General features: G+C 37.6%; 1 protein-coding gene and 1 non-coding gene across 2 annotated transcripts in view; one reads left to right on the top strand and one right to left on the bottom strand.

The window, feature by feature from the left end:
• The window catches only part of MSH3 (mutS homolog 3), a 172,269-nt gene that overhangs the window by 128,526 nt on the left and 19,650 nt on the right, over window positions 1-24,093 (top strand). Inside the window, exon 20 of the mRNA XM_073234569.1 lies at window positions 1,222-1,379. Coding sequence (XP_073090670.1) covers window positions 1,222-1,379 — 158 coding nt within the window. The remainder of the gene's footprint in view (window positions 1-1,221; window positions 1,380-24,093) is intronic.
• LOC118968752 (U2 spliceosomal RNA) lies at window positions 17,177-17,367 on the bottom strand. Its single transcript, XR_005056580.1, has one exon. It is a non-coding gene; the product is annotated as a U2 spliceosomal RNA (small nuclear RNA).

Here is a 24,093-nt window from a genome sequence, read left to right as displayed (position 1 = left end):
AGGGTTAGTTGTATTTGCTGTAGTTGCTTTCTTGGTGTGTATGTTTAAGGAGGTTTCCACCTTGCCTTCCTACTCTGCCATCTTTTTTCCCCCAAGAATGTATTTTGGGCCTTTTGTGTTTCTTTTTATGTGAATATCCTATTCTTTGTCCATTTTGCCACTGTCTTTAATGTGTTATTAACATTTAGAAGTGCTACTTCTTTTTTTTATGCCTTTTCATTCTGTAGTAGGTGACTTTTAACAGAGTTTTTAAAATTTTTAATCAAATTTATCATTCTTTTCCTTTACCACATATTGTTTATGTTAATTTTCCTATCTTGTTCAATAAATTATTCTCTACATTGATGTGATTAAGCTATTTTCCCATATTTCTTTTCAGCTTTTGCTTTAGTTATCAACCTTTCCATGGTTCTCAGCTTAGGCTCCCATGAGATTATTTGATTGGCCTGGTTTCAGAAGAGCTTTTATGTGAGGCTACATAGCACTTGGGCTGTTGGTTAGTTATGGACTGGCTAATCTAGACCAGGCAGGTATTGCCCAATGTGGTGGGTTCACATAGCACAGCACATGGATGCGTTGGGCTAACTTCTCTGCAGAGGGTTACAGTTGGGCAGTTTCCTTTAGGATGGGTATGTATATGGCAATTCATGTACTTGGTTAACATAGGCAAGTTATAGAAATTAAATAATTCCAAGTGTTTTAGCTTTTCTGCCTCCTTCATATGCTCTGGTGAAATACCAGTGAATAATTAATCCTGATAAAAGTGATATCTAGAATTTGTATTATAAATCTATTTAGTAGTCATCCATCTATAACTGAAAAAATTAATCTGGTACCAACCCATTCCTGTGTGCCTGTGATTTTTAAGATGGACAAATGGAAATCAATAGATTTTAAGTGTAAGCAATATAAAAAACATACACATAGAACATTCATGAATATTTAATGAGAAAGCTATAGTAGTTATCTCATTAGGTTGCTTCTTGTTATTTCTTGTTTTATACCCAGAAGCAACTGTGTGTTGCTAAGAACTTCCTGTTCTTCAGTAGGACAGTTCAAGTTGAAGACAAAGAGGCTCTCTTTCCCTTTGTGACACTTAATTGGTAACACATTTAAATACCACAAAGCAGTCTTTTGCCTAATGCATTCCCATTTATGGAATAAATTATTACATAAAAGCCCCTGGGGTACAATAAGTGAAATTGCTTTTTAATTTTCTAGGGGGACTCAGAGAGAGTAATGATAATTACCGGACCTAACATGGGTGGAAAGAGCTCCTACATAAAACAAGTTGCATTGATTACTATCATGGCTCAGATTGGCTCCTATGTTCCAGCAGAAGAAGCAACAATTGGAATTGTGGATGGCATTTTCACAAGGTAAAAACATTAGTTCTATTTGAATATGTTTCTGAAAATAAATCAAGTCCTCATTGTTACATGAGTTACATGAGTTACAAAGTCCATATTCAGATGGATTTGCTTTTAAAATATTATGGTATAGGAGCTTAAAGAAATAATTTTGTCATGAATATTAATATCAGAAGAGAGCTAGGACATCATTTTGTCCAGTAGTTTTCAAGTAATGTTTTACTGAATTCTTAATTTAAAGAAAACCTTATGTAGAAGATCAGTATTTAAACAGATAAAAGCAGATCTGCTCTGCCTATATCAGAAGTGGAAGGCTTGGAGACTTGACTGTATTCTGTAGAGCAGTCTGAAAGCTAGTCCACCTTGCCCATTTTGTAAGTGGGGACCTGAGAACAAAGTGAAAAAGACAGTGGCCCAAGATAAGTTAATGCATATTCTTTTTTTACTCTAAGAGCTTACACACAACTTACTATGTCTTACCCTTAATGTATAAACCTAAATTATATGCCATCTTAGGGATGTGGTGAAAAATCCTGGTCTCATTAACAGGAATTCATAGTTCAGTCTATTTATTCAGAATAATCAGTTCAGATTCATCAGTTCTTCAAGTGTTATACTTCTTGCACATACATTTTAGAAGCAAGTAAATACCATCTATGTGTAGTCTAGCTGTGTGTGTAAGCATCTTATTTATTTACTGTCCAGCTTCATTTGACTCTGAAATCACATCAGAATATATCACATGCTAATGTTGATGTATTTGAATGGATACTAGAATACTTTACCTTACAGCTTGGCCTTTAATCTGAGGTGAACAAAGCAAAGCAGCCTAAATTCTTTTTGGTGTCATATCACCAAGTACATGTTATTTTGATCTCCAGTTGTTCTTAGGTTAACTCAATATAAGCATTTAAAGAATCTTTCTTTAGTTTTTTAAATTGTAATTAATCTTCTATTTTGTAAAAAATATATTCTAGGTATTCTATTTTTGTTACATTATTAGGGAGAGTAAAGAGAAATTTAAAAAAGATAAAAAAGAGAAAGGGAAAATAAAAACAAAATACATCTTATACAATGTAAGTTGATTTGTCTGGAAGAGAATCTTGTTAGTGAGCAGACTATCAGGAATGTTTTTAGATATAGTAATAAAAAAGAAAATAAGAGCCTACTTTTTTCATATAGCAAGAAGGCTTGAATTAGCATCTAATATATGACAGGCACTGATAATGCAAAGCAACCATAGTTTCTGTCCTTATGAAACTTATCTGGTAATGGAGATCAGCATTAACCAATAAATCATATTAAAAAGTGTGAATTTGCAGCTATGACAAGTCTATAAAAGCTGTGTTCAAGATGCTTTGATAGCCTGTGATACGACCTGGCCAGGAAAAGGCAAGTAACTCGAGTGCCTGTCTGAAGAATGAGTTAATTATTCGAAGGCAAAAAGAGCATTTCAGACATTGGGAGCAGCATGTACAGAGGTCCTTCAGCATGAAAAACCCATAGTAAGACAAGGGACTAAAGTGTGACCTTCTAGGGGAGCAAGATCATCTTGGCAGAGAGTATAGTAAAGTATAGTAGATTCTAGATGAAGCTGAAGAATAGGTACAGGCAAGTTACAGAGTGTAGGCCATGTTAGGAGTTTATCCTAAGGCTCACGGGAAACCATCGAAGGATTTTAAGCAGAGCTTCGCATGATCATGTCTACATTGGCTGCATGATAGAGAATGGTTTGGAGAAAGGTCAGTTTTATCAGTATCCTTGCAGTTGTCTTGATGAGAGGTATCAGTAGTTTGGATGAGGTTTGTAGTGTTGATTTAAGTGGAAAGCAGTCACATTTGAAAGGTATTCAGGCAATAAATCAAGACTTGGTGGTGGGTGGGATATGCAGCTGAGATAAATGGAGCTGTCAGAGATGACAGTGGTTTGTGCATATAGTTGGAGAATCTAGTCAAGGGCATTGACTAGAAGATGGTGACGGTTTTTTTCCCATATTTCCTGACTTTATTTTTTTATATTATAAGTAGAAATACTCTTGAGACATTCAAGGGGGAACCATCATGTAGGCAGTTAAATATATATTAGAATTTAGAAGGAGCGATTAAAGGTAATGAAAGAAATGTGTTGTGAGACATCTTTGTATAAGTGGTAAGTAAGTTCTGTGTGTGGATGAGGTCATCTTGGCAGAGAGTATAGGGGAGAAGATAATGTTCCAAGACTGAGCCTTAGAACTGCCAATGTGTCATAGTTGAGTAAGCAGATAAGCTTGAAAAACCAGCAGAGATGGAGAGAAGCCAGAGAGGTAGGGGAAGAACCAGGACGTTACAGTGTCAGAAGAGTCCTTCAAGGAGGAAGGAAGGGTCAACAGCACCGAAAGGTCAGGTAAAATGAAGCTGAGGAGTCAGCCTTTAGCAAAGTGGCTGTCCCTGGTAACCTTAGTGAGAGCTATTTGTAGTGGTTCCACACTCCAGTTTAAAGAGTGTTAAGAAGCAAGTAAGAGGCCAGGAAGTAGTGTTAGTACAGATGACACCAGGCAGGTTGGCTGAAAAAAGGAGGCGAGGGATCCACTGAGGGACTTGTTTTGTTTTTGACTAGGAGACTTGAACATGTCAAGTGCACTATCCAGTGGGCTATGTTATATCCATGAACTCATGACTCTAAAAAAACTGCATTGATTACCTTGAAGGATATTAGAATAAGTTAATAATGAAAATTATAACAAAAAAATCATTAGTTACTTTGGAGAATAAAAGTTGAAAAATCAAGAAGAATCAAGCAGCTCTTCTGCCTTTACAAATAGGTGATAAGAGGAAGTTTCTCTTTATAAGTGTTCCAGCTAATAAACAAGGAGAAAATGATAGGATAGGAATATCACCCTTTTTTGCAATCTCTACTATAGTAATCGATCTAGACAATAATTAGGAATGGCTGCTACTCTCACCAAAAGAGACACAGCCAGACATTAGGTCAAGTTTGTAACATAACCTGTGAAATCTGGGCAAAAAAAATCAAACCTAAATCTATTCAGACTTCTAGATCTATCTGCCAATTTCTGACAGGGAAAAAGATAGAGGAACATAAGCAATAATGGTGAAGCTGTCAGCAAAATCTAGACTGTAGGAAACTACAGGACAAATGACTGGTTTCTTCAATAATAAATAGCAAGGTAAAAAAAAAAGTAAGGGGGAAAGAAGTGCCACCTGTAGGTGGTTTCCTCCAACAGTTAGGGCAAGCTTGAAATAGACTCCTGGCTTTCTGCAGGGTTGGAGTTTTGTCAGACAAGTGAATGAAAAAGCAGAGAGAGTTTAAGAATTGGCAAGTGATAAAAAGAAAACAAATCCTACCATTTGCAACAACATGGATGGAGCTGGAGGATATTATGCTCAGTGAAATATGCCAGGCGAAGAAAGACAAGTACCAAATGATTTCCCTCATCTGTAGAGTATAACAGTGAAGCAAAACTGAAGGAACAAAACAGCAGCAGACTCACAGACTCCAAGAAGGGACTAGCAGTTACCAAAGGGGTGGGGTTGCGGAGGGTGGCTGGGGAGGGAGGGAGAAGGGGATTGAAGGGCATTATGATTAGTACACATGTTGTGTGGGGTCACAGGGAAGACAGTGTAGCACAGAGAAGACAAGTAGTGACTCTGTGGCATCTTGCTACACTGACGGACAGTTACTTCAGTGGTGTATGGGGAGGACTTGATAATGTGGGTGAATGTTGTAACCACCATGTTTTTCATGTGAAACCTTCATAAGAGTGTATATCAATGACACCTTAATAAAAAAGAAAAGAATTGACAAGTGTGTGTTTGAAATAATGGACCATGGAACTTTAAGAAAGGGGAGGGCTGATAGAACATGGAAAAGAGTAGTGGATGGGCTAGGGTGCTGAGAGAGTTGATAACAGTCACAGTGTAAGTATCATGTGAGTTGGAAGGATGGGGGCTTGTCTGAAAGGGCAGTTTTTGAAGTGAAACAGTTGATGCCTATGACGAAGTCCAAGGGTCTCTCAGACCCTGGAATTGGGTGGTTGACATGGAGCAGAGGAGAATGAAATTGGCAAAAAGGAAAGCTGGGAGGGATGTAGACATTGTTGGCTGGGTTAGCCAAATGGACATTAAGATCTACCAAAACCAGTTGCAGGGCTTTTGGGGTAGAGAAGATATGTGCCATGCACTAACATTGGTGAACGAGGGGGCAGACTGATTTGAAGTTGAGTGGTTGGCAGCACCAGAAAAGGGAGGCTGTTACAGTCAAGTGTCATAACCTCAAAGGAGCGGTTTTTATCATAAGAAAGTAGAGCCTAGAAGTGAGGGTGGTGAGAAGAGCCTTCAAGGAATCACATGATCTAAGGCAATGAGCAGCCATTTCTTGAGAGAGCTGCCCGATGGGACTGGAGAGGAAAGGGAGGGAGCACCCTTGAGGAGAAGAGATTGAGGGCATGGGAGAGTTTGCTGGGTATTTAGCAGCCATTCCAAGTGACTGTGTCTGAGTTTAGGAGGTGAAGCAGAGAGTTGGATAAAGCCTAGGAAGTAAGGCACTGCATGTTGGGTCCAAGAACCACAGAAGAGGACACACACTTAGTGTTCCGACTGATGAAAGCATGGAAAGGAGGCATGGTTTATTCAGTCTCAGTGGCCCCCTTGAGGACAGTGGGGCCTGGGCAAAGTGGCCTGGAGATGGGGCTCACCTGGCTTGGACAGTGGTGGAGCCAGAAGCTCTAGGTGCCACACATTGGAGCCTAACTGGGTTGGCTGATGGTAGCCCTGAAGCTTCAGATATGTCCTGTGTCACCTGGACTTAGAAGCTCATATGTCAAACAGGAAATAGATAAAATATGTCTGAGGGTCTGATTTCAGTGTCTCTGATAGGTTTACTGAGCACCCAGTTTTGATGATGATTGGCCAGTCATCATTCATTTTTCACTGCTTCGGGTCTGATTCTGGTACCCATTACTAATTAAGTCTGTGTGCAGGAACTCTTGCTGCTCTCTCAGCCTCTAGTTTTTCCTCCCTCCAGTCAGTTTCCATGTCCTGTGAGGTGTCTCTCAGAGCACAGCTTTGATGAGGTCATTCTCCTGCTCCTAAGCCTGTAATGACCCCCAGTGTACTGAGCGCTCTGAGCATGTCAGAATGACCCCCAGTCTTTTCAGTCTTCTGCTTCTTTCCCTCACCTACCTGTGTCACCCAAATAATCCTTTCCGAATTCCAAGAAGCTTTCCCATTTGTCTTTTTTCAGTTTATACTATTTTCCTTTGCCAGGAATAACCATCCTGCTATTTTTTTTTCTCTTAAAAATCCCACCTATTGTTCAAAATTTAGCTTAAATGCCTTCTCCTTCTTGAAGTCTTCCTTGATTCCTATAGCCAGAATTAATCTTTCTCATCTCTGTACTTCTATTACTAAACGTATTTTTCCTTTTTTAAAGTTCCTATCACTTTCAGTTTTATAGTTACTTGTGTACCTGTCTACCTCTACTATTAAGTTGTCCATTCCCAGATGAATTTCATTTTTGTACATTTCCTTTATCCCCTCCCTTAACTTAGAACTTTGCTTTGTACATATGTAACAGACACTCAAGAATAGACTGTTGAATGAATTGACTCATAAGTCTGAACCAGGCAAATGGAAACTAATCCTGTAGTCAGTGGTGGGGAGTACTTGACTTGGGGTAAGAAAGTGATGTGATCAGAGCTACAGTTTAGGTTGCAGGAAGATTAATCTGGTAGCACCATGAAAGACAGACTCTCTGAAGGGATGATGTAATCCAGTCATTCTTGAAGAAACACAAGTGTAGTAAGAGAGATGGAGAAACAAATTATTACAGTGCAGTAAGAGCATACAGTGCTAGAGAAGTATTTGCATGTGTGTACTCATTCATTCAAGTTTGCTCATTCATTTATATTTATCCTACCATATTCAGGAAAGGAATTAAGTTAGCTTATAGAAAATCCAAAATAGCATATGTAAAAATGAGGATGAGGGATTAAAATGGAGCCAGGAATGAAGCTTAAAATATGCTTCCCATAATGGCAAACACTGCTGTGCATAAGCCACAAACTTGTCTCAAAGGTTTCCAGAAAGTTAAACTTGTTCAAATCCTAGGGACCAAATGAATTACTTAAGAAAATAACTTAAAAAAGAACAACTTTGTGTTAGACAACATTTTTTAATAATAAGACTAGCTAGACATATGTATTGAGTATATAATACAGATGATTTTCTTGGGGCCATTTGGTTAGAGTTCAGGAAACAGATGTTTATGGTATGCTTGAACCACAAGCTCCCCTGAGAGAGAAATTGTGCCTATGTTGCACGTTTGTATCTCCACATGGTACATAATAGGTGTGCAGCAAATATTTGCTGAAAGACTGACAATAAAAATTTTAAAATAAATAAGAAAATAAGTAATGTATTGATAAAAATATGTCCCTTAGTCCAGATTTCTGGAATCTCATTGAAACATCCCCTGGGATTCAAATACCATTTGAAATAATACATTGGAGCTTGACTAGGTTTTTCCACAGGACTCAAAAAGTCATCAAATTTCTATGTGAGTTTTGATCTTATAAAGAAAACATCTAAGTCTTGGTATAGGCATAATAAATTATCATTAATATATAGGTAAAAAGCAAAAGGCTAGATCTCCAGTGCCACAGACATTGGTTTATCATGGTGACACTCAGGGCACCTCCTCTGTGATGTTGAATAAGGGGGGATCTGGATTTCTTGAAAGTCCAAAGTCAGCTTGATTGTGCAGCCATCATCCATAAGACGGGGATTCTCAGGAGTATTAGACCATGAGGGTGATTAAACTCTCAGCCTCAGTTTCCTTCTCTGTAAAACAGGGATATTTGTGACACTTATATTCTGGGGTTACTGTGTAGTTTAAATTAAGTGGTGTACAAAAAATATTTAACCTAGTACCTGGCATATCATAGTCACTCAAGAACTGTTAGTTTTTATTTTAAATCCTATTTCCATGAAGCTTACCATGGCTATTTCATCCCACAGTAATCTAGGTAATCTAAATTCCCAAAATACTACTTATTTGGACATGAAGTTATATCAGTATCTGTTGTAAGTTCATAGCTGGTCATCCCATTCCATCATACTGTACTATTGAAGAAAAGGACACTCAATTTTTTATTTATTTAATTTTTTTATTCAGCCCCCTGCCTGCAGAGCCAGTGGTTGGCCTGAAGGTGGGAGGGTCAGACTTTGGAACAATAATGTGACAGTGATGCTTTAATCCTCCTGGTTTTAAGAACCCAGGAACCCACTGCTCATCTGTGGATCAACCGGGACCCAAATCCAGCCAGCCTGACTACCAGACCAAAGTAGACAGCAAGAGTTATTAACTTGGGACCCACATCCTCCCACCAAGAGGTCTGTGGCTAGAACTGCATTTTAGTATAAGAAATTTCCTTGGTAATCCTACATATTTTACTTAATACATTTTAAAACATTCTTTTGAAAAGGGGTCAATAGCTTCATCAGATTACTAATAACATTTGCCAGCCTTTATTGACCTATTGACTATGTGGTAGGCTCTATGCTGAGCCCTTTACATTGCACTCAGTCCCTGAATATTTATGATGACCCTTGAAGTATTAGTTATCTATTGCTGCATAACAAATTACCCCAAAATTTTGCACCTTACAACACGAACATGTATCATCTCAAAAAAAAATAGATTGATATACAATCTTATGATGGTTTCAAATATACAACACAGTGGTTCAACATTTACCCATATTATCAAGTCCTCACCCCCTCCATTGCAGTGACTATAAGTGTAGTAAGATGTTATAGAGTCATTAATTGTATTCTTCATGCTGTACTACCATTCCTGTGATGAAGCTATATAGTGACTGTGAATTATTGGGCCCCTTAATACCCTTCCTCCCTCCCCAACCCCTCCCTATCATAACCAGTAGTCCTTCTGGGTGTCTCTGACTCTGCTGCTATTTTGTTCCTTCTGTCTTGCTTTGCTTTTGTACTCCACAAATGAATGGAATCATTTGGTATTTGTTTTTCTCTGCCTGGCTTATTTCACTGAGCATAATACACTCTAGATCCATCATGTTGTTGCAAATGGCAGGATTTCTTTTCTTTTTATGACTGAATAATGTTCCATTGTGTATATGTACCACCTCTTCTTTATCCATTCATCTATTGATGGACACTTAGGTTACTTCCATATCTTGGCTGTTGTAAATAGTGCAGCAGTAAATGTAGAGGTGCATATGTCTTTTTGAATCAGGGATCTTGTTTTCCATGGGTAAATTCCTAGAAGTGAAATTACTGGGTCAAAATGTATTTCTGTTTTTAGTTTCTTGACGGAACCTCCATATTACTTTCCACAACGGTTAAACCAACTTACATTCCCACTCACAGTGTAGGAGGGTTCCCCTTTCTCCACATCCTCACCAGCATTTGTTGTTTCTTGTCTGTTGGATGTTGGCCATCCTAACTGGTGTGAGATGATATATCATTGTGGTTTTAATTTGCATTTCCCTGATAATTAGCGAAGTGGAGCATCTTTTCATGTGCTTAGTGGCCATCTGTATTTCTTCTTTGGAGAAGTGTCTGTTCAGGTCCTCTGCCCATTTTTTAATCAGGTTATTTGTTTTTTGAGTGTTGAGGCATATGAGTTTTTTAAATATTTTGGGTGTTAACCCCTCATCAGATGAATCGTTTATGAATACATTCTGCTATACTGTAGGATGCCTTTTTGAAGAACATTCCATTTTGTATCTTATACCCAACTCAGATGGTAGTAGTCATAAGTATTAATAATATATGGCAAAGCTAATTAGAAATGAAATAATTTTCACCTTTTCCTGAAAGTTTTCATTAATATGAAACACATCCAGAGATACTGACCTCTTTTATTGCAAGATTGGTTACATCTTTAAAGCATTAATTAGCAAAGAACCATTTCAGTGAGTTAAAAAAGAAAATGTAGGTTATGAAGATTTAAATGCTGGATTATGAGGCATTTTCCTCTGCTTTGCTATTTGAGTAGCTGGTGGTTTGTGGACCTTAAGGTCATATTTGTAGAAGCAATCTGCCATGAGCCCTGAGTGTCCCTGAATGTCCTTGCTGACTCTGCTAACAGAGGCCCTGATTGATCTCTACCCAGACCATTTCCCATTGGTTGGGCTGTACTTGCAGCAAGCAACCTTAAGGGAAGAGGTGACATATCCCCTGAAAGACAAAGCTTGCTATTTGTTACGCAAGCAACGAATCTCATGAGCTAGTTAGTGTTCCAGTCTGTATTACAACCTACTGTGTGTACAGCGTTTATGATGAGTCCCTTGCATCACCCCCATGGAACTTGATAGCTCATACAAACCAGCATAAGTAATAAAGCCGTTTGTTTCTGACCCAGCGTTTCCCCATCTTCTGTCAGCATCCAGGAAACAGTATTGAGCTAACTTGACATAATTAGGGTAAAATCTCAGATTTTGCAGAATCCTGGATGGGTCAGTAGGATTCTCTAATCTCTTGTTAATATTAAGTGCCCTGAAAATGTGAGTAGAAAGTTTCTATGTGGGAGAGGATGGAGGCTTCAGAGCTGGAAAAGCTCAGGTTTCAATACAAGCTCAACTGTTTTCCTGACTATGCACTACTTAGTTCATTCTCCCAGGAGCCTTGAGAGAAGTATGATGTTAGGGTTAAAAAAAAAAATCAGAGGTACTGTACTTGGGTAAAAATCCTGCTTTTGTCACTTAACTGTGACCCTTTCCAAATTATTTGACTCCACAGTATCAAACATTTTTCACCTATAAAATGGAAATAATACTGCTTAAATCATAGATTATTGTGACAATTAAATTAAGTCCATAAACATGCCTGGCACATAGTAGGTACTCAGTAAATTTTAGTTTTCTTCCTTTTTCTAAGTCTGTGTCATTGGTATTATGGATTTGAAAGTCTGTCTTCATGTATAGTTATTAGAGACTTCTCTTTTCTAAACATAGCCATTTTTGCATCTACATATCAAGTAATACAGACTTAACAGTTGTTTTGAGAATAATTTTTAAAGGACACGTATCACTATGAATTGCTGTTTGTAGTTATCATCACTGAAAAAAGTTAACCAAATGTAATCGCTTGGCACTTTCCCTATTGGAACACTGTGGCTGTGAAAGTTGAGAGTCCCGGAATCTAGAGGCCCCACCCACACAGAATGGGAGGTGGCAGTACCATTCCTCTGGTTACCCCGGAGGTGGCTGACATGGAAGATGCTCACATGGAACACGAGCTGCTCCCTCCATGCTGCCGACATGACAGCATGCCTTTATCTCATGAACCACGAGCAGCCGTAAGGAGCTGGACTGATTGCCAATCACTGTGTAAAAGAACAAGCTTTAAACCTTGCCCATGCCAAATTCATTGTTTCAGGGGTTACATTTGATTAACCTTTTTCAGTGATGATAACTACGAACAGCAATTTATAGTGATTCGTGTCCTTTAAAAATTATTCTCAAAACAACTCTGTGAAGTCTGTGTTATTTGATATATAGATGCAAAATGGCTAAGTTTAGAAAAGAGAAGTCTATAGTAACTATACATTAAGATAGCTTTAAACTTTGCCCATGACAAATTCATAGTATTCATTCTGAATTCACTCCTTCAAACATAACAGTTTATTCAGCTAATTGGGAATAAGTTACCCTTCTTGGTGGGCCCATCCAGAGGTAGTATTACATGAAAGAATGAAAAGAGCTGCTTACAAAGTCTGGCATTCAGTATGCTTCCACTTTTGTATGAGAAATTAAATATGTAAATATATGCAGAGGAAACCATTTTAATAGAAGCCTGTATTCCAGAATATTTTGAGGGATATGGGGTTATGGTGATTTTCCTTTTCTTTTGCTTAATAATATTTTTTAAATTCTGAAATGAACATGTAACAAAAGTACTTCTTCCCCCCACTCCCAACAAACAAACAAACAGTAAGGGCAGTATTGTCAAAATGAGGTGTTTTATAGGAGTCTGTTGAAATGCTTATATGAAATGCCACTGTCTGGGGACACTTTTTTTCCAAGGCAAATTTCTCTTCCCTGCTCAGTAGCATGGGATTTGGGGTTCTAAGCTTTAAACTTTCCCAGGTACTTCAGCATGTCAGACCTTACTACTTTTCCAAAAATTTCTTAACTGAGCCTATAAATAACCCTAGTTCTTCCTCCTTTAGGAATTGATGGCTTTCTGTTTGCTGAGAGATTGGTGTCTTTTCATAATGGGAACATTGCCAGTTGTACATATAATATCTAAGACAATGATTTTTAAGCCTTAGTGCACATTGGATTCTTTTAAATGGATCTTTTAAAAAAATACCAATACCTGGACCCTGCCCGCAGGTTCTAGGTTGGCCTGGGGCTGAGTCTGGATGTTGAATTTTACAAGTGTCCAGGCAGCCAAGGTTGAGAAGCATTTCCCCAAGTTCTTACTGGAGAGCTCAGTTGTTTGATTATAAAAGTAATAGATGCTTATTATGAAAACTATTTAACAGTGTAATGCAGTAGAAAGTGAAACTTTACCTTCTCCCCAGGTCAGCAACTATTAATAGTTGTTATATAACTTTCCATGTAGCTTGCCAATGGGTTTCAGGCCCAAGCAAGTTTGCTATGGATTCAGTATGACCAAAGAAATGTTCTTGGGGTGAAAGGGTTTATTACCTGGCTTGTTCTCCCAGCGGTAGGTCGAGCACTAGTGTCTCTGCCTCCGCCTAGAGCACTGGGCCGAGCTCTCTCTATAGTGCGATAATAGCTTATTGCCTATGGGTATGGAAGCAGTAGCCTAGCAACAGGACAGTTATATCATCAAGTGGTCAAGTTCAGTGAGGATCCTGGCCATAGGAACCCCAACTTCTCACACTCCACCCCTCCAGGATTCTCGCCTTACAATCTACATGCTCTCAATCTTCAGCAATGGTCCCTGTGCGAGAAAGCTGGGGCACTGTAACCAGATTCCACAACAGCAACAGAGGATAACAACAACTTAGAGATAATAACAAAAATTAAGATAAAACAAGATTTTGAACAAAAATTATAATAATCCTCAAGCCAGAGGAGGTTCCCAATCCACAAAGACCTTAGGGACGATAAGACACATGTTTTAATGACACCAACATAGGCAAATCTTGTCCATCAGGTAGCATGCATGCAAGAGAGTGGTCCTGTGATAGGACTGTAGCAGGAAGGGGGTCCCTTCCAGGTCTAGTATACCATACTTTTACTCCTCTCCCCATGGGGGTTACTGAAGGGTCTCTATATAGTACTACTGGAGGTGCATGCACTGGCCATAATGATAAAACAAAACTACCCGGTAAGATGCTCCTACCTTCTGGCTGTTCAGAATATAGTACTGTGACTTTTGGGGGCTACTCTGCTGTTATTCCAGGAATATACAGGAGGCCAGCTTCCAGGCCTTGTCCCCAAGGTGCCAGGAGAGCCAGCCATTGTTGGTTAATGTGTCGAAAGGTCCAAGGCCACATCCACTCAATGGAGTCTCCAGGGTTCAGTGCAGTTGGTGCTGGCAGCAACATATTATTCTGGTGGCTGAACCTCGGCTTCAACGATTCTTCCTTGGTTTGTATTTGCAGTTGTATAGGGGAGGCAGCCATATGTGTCAACATGTCTGTGGGGCTCAAGGCTCCCTTTTGGAGTTTCTCATTCAAACTCCATAGCACAGTCCATAAGCAGGCTATTGGTATCTGACTTTAGTCTGATTTTAGTAAGCCATTGTGCCTCTCTATCATGCCTGCTGTAGTAGGATTGTATGGCACATGAAACTTCCATTTGATTCCCAACTGTCGCAACCATTCTTGCAGTGCATGTACAGTAAAGTGGGTGCTCTGATCACTCTCAATCACCTGTGGTCGGCCATAGGCAGCAAAGAGATGCTCCAGGTCTCTTTTCATCATCTGCTGATCTGCACAACGGGTAGGAAAAGCAACCAGAAGTCCAGTAGCTGTGTCCACACAACTCATTGCATACCAGTACCTTTCTGACACTGGTAGAGGCCCAATATAGTCTATCTGCCATCTGACAAGGGGTATCAGCCCCTTAGCTATAGTCCCTTGTTGCTGTGGAACTTGGTGAAAGTCACTTGTAGAGCATATGACACATTCCTGCCAGGCTCTACTAACTTGTTCAAAGGTCAAAGGCAAGTCCCACCAATGGGCTATGACCCGCATTGTTTTTGCCCTGCACACAACAAATGCTGATGTAACCATTGGGCTACATCAGAGGCAGGCTTTCCTTCTAACCAGCATATCTGGGCCAGTTTATCTGCTCCATCATTTGCTGGGGATGCCAGTGGCAAATGACCTGTCACATGGTATACTGTAATTATTTTAGTCTCACTACAGGTCCATAAGTCTTGCCATAATTCTTGTCCCCATAGTGGTCAGTGACCAACCAGCCAGTTCCTATGGTACCAGATTGGTAGCCGCAGGGTCAAGCCCTGATAGACAGCCCAGCTCTCAGTGTAGAAAACTATAGGGGAGGACTCCTGGCAAGTGACATGGCCCGCAACTGCCCATTGCTCTTCCCCTCACCATCTTCTATCCATATTGTCTTAATCTTAGGGTGGAAAGCTGTGGCCCTCCATTTTGGAGGCTGCCCATGGCTGGAGCCATCTGTATACCATGCATCTTCGGGTATAGTGGCTCTTCTCTCCCAATAAGGACTCTCTGCTACTAATGGTTCTAAAGTAAATTCTTCCTGCTTTTCACTAGTATATATCACCAGCCCCAATAAGCGAATAAGTTCAGTGAGGATCTGGCCAGTGAGGAACCCAAACTACCCCACACAAGGATATATAAATCTTCTCTTTTTTAAATGGTATTATACAAGCATTACTATGATGTAGCTTGCTTCTATTACTAATGTGTGGTTGACATGTTTTTCTATCACTTCCTTCAGATTAGTCTCTCCCTTTTTAGTGACTGCAGTGTATCTGCTTTGAGGAGATGCCTTGTTCTCTTCACCAAGGGTGCCATGTGGGAGGGATGCACTGCTCTGATAGCAGAACCCTGTTCCCTGTCCATTCCCCCACCTCACTCTGTCTTCCTGTGCTTTCATTGGAAAGGAGTCTGTGTGAACCATATTCAGTTATATCCCTAGGATCTTTACTAGGATATGGTTCAGTATTATGCCCTTATAGTTTTTATTTATTTATTATGAAATAATTCATATATGTAACAATCTCCCATGTAGCTACCATCCTACTAAAGGAAAAAGGCTTTGCCAGTATGACTGAGCCCACCATCCTCCCTGATGCTGTTCTCTACTCCATCCAGGGTAACTGCCCTTCTTGAATCTGGTTTTCACCCTATGCATCACTCTATGTACTTACTACATAGGTTTGTTTTTGAAACAGTACATAGAATTCTTTTACGCTTTATTTGTACCATATCATTTATTCTTCTACAAGTGATTTTCCTCCCTCAAGGTTATATTTAGGAAATTTATCCATAAGATAATACTTCTAGGTCACTCATTTTCCTGTAATTATTGTATTCTATTGTCTGCATATACCACAGTTTATCCATTTTCCTTCAGTGATACTTAACATGATTCAAATTTGTTGCAAATATGAACAATACTGATACTTGTCTTACATACATATTTTCTGGTGCACATAAATGAGTTTTCTGAACATAGGCTCTATCTAGGACTGAGACTGGAGTATAAGGAATGTGCATCTTGTTCTTCATGGAGGCTTGACCATTTTAGGATCCCACCTACAGTGTACAAGTTTGTGCTCATGCTTTAAAATTAAATTAGAAATGCCCTTAATTATGTTTCTATCATTAGTAAACATCAATAGTAAAAATACTTTTATTTTTATTTCTACTTGTGTTACTTCATGTCCTTTACATAAAGTGCCATCAGATAAATCATTTTTTGTTAATGCTGGGGATTTTTTTCTCTCCATGTGCATGCTGTGCCTGTTTACAAAAGATTTGAGGCATTTATTGGCCTACTCTTACAAACTGCCAGGCCTCCTGCTGTCAGCCAGTGGCTGCTTCCTGTTTCATTCCTTTTTGTCTGGACTGCCAAGAAAGCAAGAGCTAAATTCAAGGCTCAGGTGTAGAGACAAATTTGGGTTTGTTTTCCCCTCTTTTTCTTACATGGGAGTATTTCTCTAGCATGATTCTTAGAACAGCTGCATCAGACTCATAGAGCTGCTTATTTAAAAGTTACTTTCTAAGGCCTCTCACGGACCTATTAAATTGGAATCTCCAGGGTGAGACCCAAAAATTAGCATTTTGAAAGCTCCTGCTAAATTTGCTGTGTCAATTTGAGACTCTACTGTAGGGCCTGTAATCTTAGTTTTGTATTCATTGTAATTCTTCCATTATAACTATGGTGTTATTCTAAGCCACTTCACATCTATTTTGTACTCAATAGAAAAACTGCTAAAATATAGCTGAATGAGATGTATGCATAAAATTTGGCTCCAAACTTGATCATTAAATTGGTTATTTTTGTATTCTTAATTGGACATTAAACACTAGGTTTAAATTCATGCATTCCATAAGTATTCACTGAGTGCCTACTGTATGCTATGTACTATGCTATAAGAGGAGTAAATAAATGCATGAAAAGCGGTAAACAGGACGCTTTAGAAATCTTTTTTTTCTGAATATTGTAACCTCATATGAACTTTTTCCTGAATAAGAAGCATTTTTTTTAATAGTAGAATTTTGGCAAATGTATACATTTGGCTCTGATTGGTATATTTTTTTTTTCTTTTTTTTTGATAACTGCTTAGTTCCCCAGGTAGGGGTGCACCGTTCCCGGAAGTACTGCAATACCAGGTCGATGCGTGGAGTGGACGGAGCAAGCTCCTATTCCATCTCCCTGCTCGAAAAATCCATTTAATATATTGCCCTTGGATAGAGGACATATCATATATTAAACTGATAAGAACAGATACTACACTTGATCTTAGCCAAAAGGCTGAGAAGCGATGATTGGTATATTTTTATCTGTATATTGTATTATAAGTACTCATCAGTGAAATATTTCTAGACACACATTTCTAAGGATCATTAACATCTTTGAATGCATCTCTGAAATAAGATCTCTTTATTATCCTGGCAAATGCAAACTTAAACCTCATTCAACTCTTTAGACTCAGTAATTACATTTTAGCAAAGCAATGAATTATTAAGTTTGGTTTGAAAAAAGCATAACAGTTGGCTTCACTCAGCATAATTTATTTCTATTTATGTCAAATAAATATTGGGAGAAAAGGGCACTTAGAGTAAGTGACCCTGGTTAATAGTTTTCATGCTCTGCTACCCACATAAACTCTGATGGCACTCTGCTTCAGGAAAGTTGTGTGCTCAAAATGATACTGGTATGTTTATTTTGAGAGAGAATTGGAAGGTACTAGGTGTTCAAATGCTTAAATTAAATTACTTCAAATGTTTGCTTTTGACTGTGTGGATGATAACTGATTTGTTTGCCCAATTTAGTTGAACTCAGCAAATACTGATTACGCACCTACTGTGGAGCATTTGTACTCTTTATGTCTGTACACATCCTTTGTTGTCAAAAAGAAAACATCTTGAATCAGTAGGTATCTTCTACTTGGTTGTGAATGCCAGCACTAAAAACCACATGATAAATGATATTTTGCTAAATGAGTAGGCTGTTACCAATTTTACTGGCATCAGAAATGTTGCCTTAAGAATGCCTCTGTGGTTTATTTAGTTCCCGTAGCTGTGTCTAGCAAACAGGAGGTGTCTCACTTCATGTTTTTCATGGGAAGTAGTTGTATGAACTTAATGCTTCAAACTCACTTGAGGATTTGGTTTAGTTTGATTTGAAGTGCAGATCCCAGGCAGGTTCCCTGAATGCAGATCATCTGGAGATACTGTTGTAATTGGTATGAGGAGGGGACCCTTGGGTTCTGTATTTAAGAATGTCTGCAAGTGACTCTGAAACATATCCTTATTTAGGAGCCATTGTTTGATTTCAAGTCCTAACATTTTCCAGAGGGAAAAACAGAAATCATATTGTGATTTGCCTGAGCTCATAATGTATGTTCAGTTATAAGACGCATGCTCTGGTTGTGTTGGGTTTCTCTCTCTTAACTGTATTAATTAATCAGATTAACTTATCCCTGATGACTGATTAATCTTATCCTTTCTTTGTTGGCTGTAATTATTTGTGGTTTTCACAGATACAGTTAAGGTTGGGAAAGAACATTTCTTCTGTTAATTGTTTCCCCTTGAATCCTTGGTACTTTGCCACAGAGTGCACTAGTTAGATGTGTTAGAGACACATCGTGGGTTTCCTTTGATAGGAAAACACCTGTGTCCTTCGTACATGGTGTATGGGTTTTTTTCAGATGGTTCTGGTCAACATGGTTTCATGTGAGCCAGAACAAGTATGGCATTTTCCTGGCTCGTGGTCCTGATTCTCAGCAGTTTCCAGTGCAATTGAAATATTGCCACAGTGTTTTTTTTTTTTTTTTGAGAGGGCATCTCTCATATTTATTGATCAAATGGTTGTTAACAGTTAACAACAATAAAATTCTGTACAGGGGACTCAATGCACAATCATTAATCCACCCCAAGGCTAATTCTCATCAGTCTCCGATCTTCTGAAGCAAAACGAACAAGTTCTTACATGGTGAACAAATTCTTACATAGTGAATAAGTTCTTACATGGTGAACAGTACAAGGGCAGTCATCACAGAAACTTTCAATTTTGATCATGCATTATGAACTATAAACAATCAGGTCAAATATGAATATTTGTTTGATTTTTATACTTGATTTATATGTGAATCCCACATTTCTCCCTTATTATTATTATTATTAGTTTTAATAAAATGCTGAAGTGGTAGGTAGATGCAAGATAAAGGTAGAAAACATAGTTTAGTGCTGTAAGAAAGCAAATGTAGATGATCAGGTGCAGCACAGTGTTTTTTTTATTATATTCGCAGTTCAATGTAGAACTTTCATAAATTAACTTTAAATACTGTAGTGTGACTCGATTTCAACTGCTGGTAGAAAGAATTATACTAGAAAAAGAAACTTTTTTCTTGTCTGTTATAATAATTTCAATACTGATAGTATTTTTGATATTATAGAAGAATACTGGTTATTTAATCTGGTAAATACCATCTTAATGTAACGATATGCTAGAGTATAACTTGTTCTTAAATATATCATTTGTGATTTTTAAAATAACATTTGTTTTTCTAATTACACTGAGATGTTTGTTCCTTGTGTGAAATCTAAAACTATTAGAAAAGCTCAAAAAAGAAAAAAATTTAAATCATCTGTAACTCTACTACAGAAATCACTTCTGTTCAGGTATATGGCCTTCCAGGCTTTTAAACCATGTACACATGTAATAGTGAATCATTTGTGATTTCATTCCATTTCCAGGTTAATGCTTATGTTTAACTAAATGTAGCACAAACCTACACATTTTTTTTTTGAGAGGGCATCTCTCATATTTATTGATCAAATGGTTGTTAACAACATTAAAATTCTGTATAGGGGACTCAATGCACAATCATTAATCAACCCCAAGCCTAATTCTCAACAGTCTCCAATCTTCTGAAGCATAACAAATAAGTTCTTACATGGTGAACAGTGCAAGGGCAGTCATATCACAGAAACTTTCAGGTTCGATCATGCATCATGAAATATAAACAATCAAGTCAGATATAATTATTCGTTTGATTTTTATACTTGATTTATATGTGAATCCCACATTTCTCCCTTATTATTATTATTATTTTTTTTAAATAAAATGCTGAAGTGGTAGGTAGATGCAAGATAAAGGTAGAGAACATAATTTAGTGCTGTAAGAGGGCAAATGTAGATGATCAGGTCTGTGCCTATAGACTAAGTATTAATCCAAGCTAGACAAGGGCAACAAAACATCTACCGATGCAGAAGATTTCTCTCAAAACAGGGGGGGTGAGGTTCTAAGCCTCACCTCTGTTGATCCCCAATTTCTCACCTGATGGCCCCCCTGCGACTGTGCCTGTCTTAACAAACCTACACATTTTTATGCCTTTTAAATATAATGTAGAATCTAACATCTTTTTTGCAGCTTTTTTCTCTTCTTGGAATTTAATTGTTTGTTCTTGCTTCCTTACACAATCCTCAAAAATTAGAGTACTTTGTTAATTAGGAGATTATTCTCTTTTTGTAAAACTTATAAAATACATACACATACATACACATGAATCTTAGATACCCGTACTGGACAGAATTCTGCAAACATTATAGCAAAGGTAAGTCAATAGGAACATTTTTAATTTCAAAAAGAAGGCAAAATTAGCAAATAAAAATTTATAGTGTATATAGTGTATAGAAACACTCCTATACAAAGCAATGGCAGTACAAATAGGGTATGATTCTGTTTACATGAGGAACCTAAAATAGACCAAGTTATAGAGACAGAAAGTAGAATAGAGGTTACAGGGGCTGGGGGGAAATGGTGACTAGAGAGTTATTGTTTCAGTGGGTACAGTGTTTCTGTTTGGGGATGATGAAAAACTTCTAGTAATGGATAGTGGGAATGGCTGCAAACATTGTGAATTGCTTCATGCCACTGAATTGCATACCTAAAAAATGTTAAAATAGTAAATTTTTTATATTTTTATAACAATTCTTTAATAGCACTTAAAGTATGTCAGAAAGATCCAATGTAGCACAATAATCATTGCTTCTATTTAACAATTTTGGTATGTAAGCTCCGATTACCAATCATTCAAATATGAAATGTTAATTATAAATGTCAATATGAATGTTAATTCTACCTCCTGCTAGCATTTTCCTTGCATAAGACCCAGAAATTATGATTTGGAGGGACAGAAACCCACTCCATTAGCTATAATTGACAAACATCTAGGGAGTTATCTCAAAATATCAAGATCCCATAAAAGCAAACTCTTGTTCAAATTTTCATGAAACTGTTCTTGATTTTAGAAACTGATTCAAGAAAGTATTAATTTTTTTCTCCATTAATGCTTTATTAAGCTTGCTGACCTCTATAAGGGTTATAGACAAGGAGAGAGTAGGGGGATTAGAAAGATTAATCAACCAGCACTCTTAAAAATTTCAGAGTGATTTTTTTTTTCTTAATCACATAACTGTAACCTGTCTATGTAGGACAAACTAACACATCTAAGATGAAACCTAAAGAAGGCATTTTCTATTTTTCACTAATTTGAATATAAATACAGACAAAATGATAATAGTTACATATGTTCTGGAATTTCTTACAAAAACCTCTGACATATTGTAACATAGGAGAATTTCAGAATCACTGTCCAGTAGTATGTCTTGTAAGTGCTTGTTAATAAAATATTACAAACTTTTTGTTAGTTAATTTGTACCCTGCTTTTCTCTAAATTTTAGGTAGTTTACTGGGATATATGCAATATAGCAGTATAAGAGAGTAAAGTGGTATCTAAAGACATTGGATCAAAGAGAAAATAAGGATAGAAATATAAGATAAAGCCAGGGTTGCTATTTTTCTTTGTAAGAGTCAGTTGTTTCCTAGTAACCACGATGAAAAGGATAATGTGTTTATACAATTCTGTGTCCCTCAGAACATAAAGTCATTATATTGATGAAATTTACTGGAAAAATGAACTACGTATTTCTTAAGGGACGTTAAAAGAAAATGTTTTTATCAATAAACATTTCCCATACACACAAACACATACTTCCTCAGTCGCCTCAGTGACCAGAGCCACCATTCCTTCAGTGTCTGCTGGGCAGCACTGCTACTTGATCCTCAGGTGCTATGGAAAAATAGGAAATGTGCTGGCTTCTTCCTAATGCCATGGCTTAACCAGGTGTTACGACTTCCACATAGTCCCCTCTGGATGGGGAGAAGTGGTCTAATAATAGTGTTGGGTTCTTGACCTAATCAGTATTCCCTTGAACTAATCTGTTGAGTGCGTTTCTTTATAAAATTTCACTTGAGCAAAGTATTAAACAGCTAAAAAGATATTTGAAAACCACTGGCCCAATAGCAGAGTTGGGACCATTGCATAGTAACAATGTATCTGAGATTTCCTCAAGTCTGGCCTGGTTTCCTTAAGGACAGAAACCCTATAGTATCAGGAGGCACATTGGGGTAATTCAGCTGCTAGCCAGGAACCTGAAGGCCTGCGCATTTGTCTCTTTGCCACAAATTAGACCTGTCACCTTGGGAAAGTGACCTGACCTCTGAAATGTATTAACTTCATTGGTAAAATGAGGGTATAAAATGATTACTAAGAACTTGCCTAGCATCAAGAATTTTTTGATTCTTTATCTTGCCTCGCTGATGGCAAATTCTTTGTTATCATGTAAGCTCTTCCCTTCTGTCAAAGTAGAAGGAACCATTGTAGAAAGAAGCAACCCAGTCCTCTATGAACACAGAAAAAAAAGATCAGGAGAAGGGAGAGTAACTGTCTGCAGTTCATCTAGGTCAGTCAGGCAGTCCTGTGGGATAGGTTCAGTGAGTGCAAAGCCTGTTGATAAAAGGTGACTTGAGAGGTTGTCTGGGTTTTGATGGTAAGGTCATCAGAAGTATCTAGAACAATTGATGGTCATCACTGACAAAGTCCAAGAGTGTCAGAATAGAGAATGGGTATCTGTTAATCTTGTCAGTTAGGGAGGCCTTAAAGACATTAGCAGGGGCAGTTTGAATAAGTAGAAAGTTAAAAAAAAGACAATAGCATTAAAAAAAATTATATTTTATTAGCATGAATTTGACTTTACCACTAAGAACTTAGCATAGGAAAAGCATTTATACATTAAATAGGTTATTGTGACACATAAATTGGAATTACTTTTTAAAATATAATATTTTTGACTGAGTGGAAAATAAAAGTGAATATGATTGAGATCGTGTGTGAGTTATTAATTACCAGGTATCATATTATGAAATAAAATTTCTATGAAAATATTACAAGCTAATTTTTATATCCCATTAAAAATTAAGATTCATGTTTCTTAGAGTTTATAAATTATAATTTTATGTTTTTATAAGAATCAACTCAGCAACAATGTGGAAAGGTAACCCTAATTTATATGGAAGCACAAAGGAAAACATAGGTTTAAATCTTTTTACTCCTTGCAGGTTTTCCTACAAATGATCATTCTTCTTTTCTAAATTTAATTTTATATTATCTTTAATTTGGACATTCACAGTAAATAATACAATTATTTACTCTTGAGTCATCTGGGTTGGGCCAGTTATATTACAACCCTGGCAAATGCTTTCAGCAATTGAACACAATTCAGTCAATCATCATGTTCAAGATGTATTGAGAATCGTATATAGGAGATACTGTATTTAGCCTTTGCAGGTAGTACAAAGGTAAATCAGTCAGGCCTGATTTAAAATCTCTTCAGGTTATCTCAACAGGGAAGGATCAGGGTCAGCTACATAGAAGTAGCTTAAGGAAGATAAAGCTTTTAGTCAGCAGGAAGGAGAGAAGGGAAGACTATTTCCGGTAATGGGATAATGAGGAAAGGCACAGAGGGACAGAAGTGTGTGGAAGCAACTCTGAGTATACTAAAGACCACTGAACTATACCTATTAAAAGGCTGAATTTTATTGTATGTGAATTATATCTTCATAAAGCTATTATTTGTTAGAAGGTGTGGCATATACCAAGGATGGCAAGTATAAATTGTGGTGGCAACAGTGTGGGATCCTGGA

Source organism: Manis javanica, chromosome 1 (assembly GCF_040802235.1).
Source record: "Manis javanica isolate MJ-LG chromosome 1, MJ_LKY, whole genome shotgun sequence".
Taxonomy (NCBI): Eukaryota; Metazoa; Chordata; class Mammalia; order Pholidota; family Manidae; genus Manis; species Manis javanica.
The sequence above is the reverse complement of the archived record's forward strand: the minus strand, read 5'-3'. Positions and strand labels throughout refer to the sequence as shown.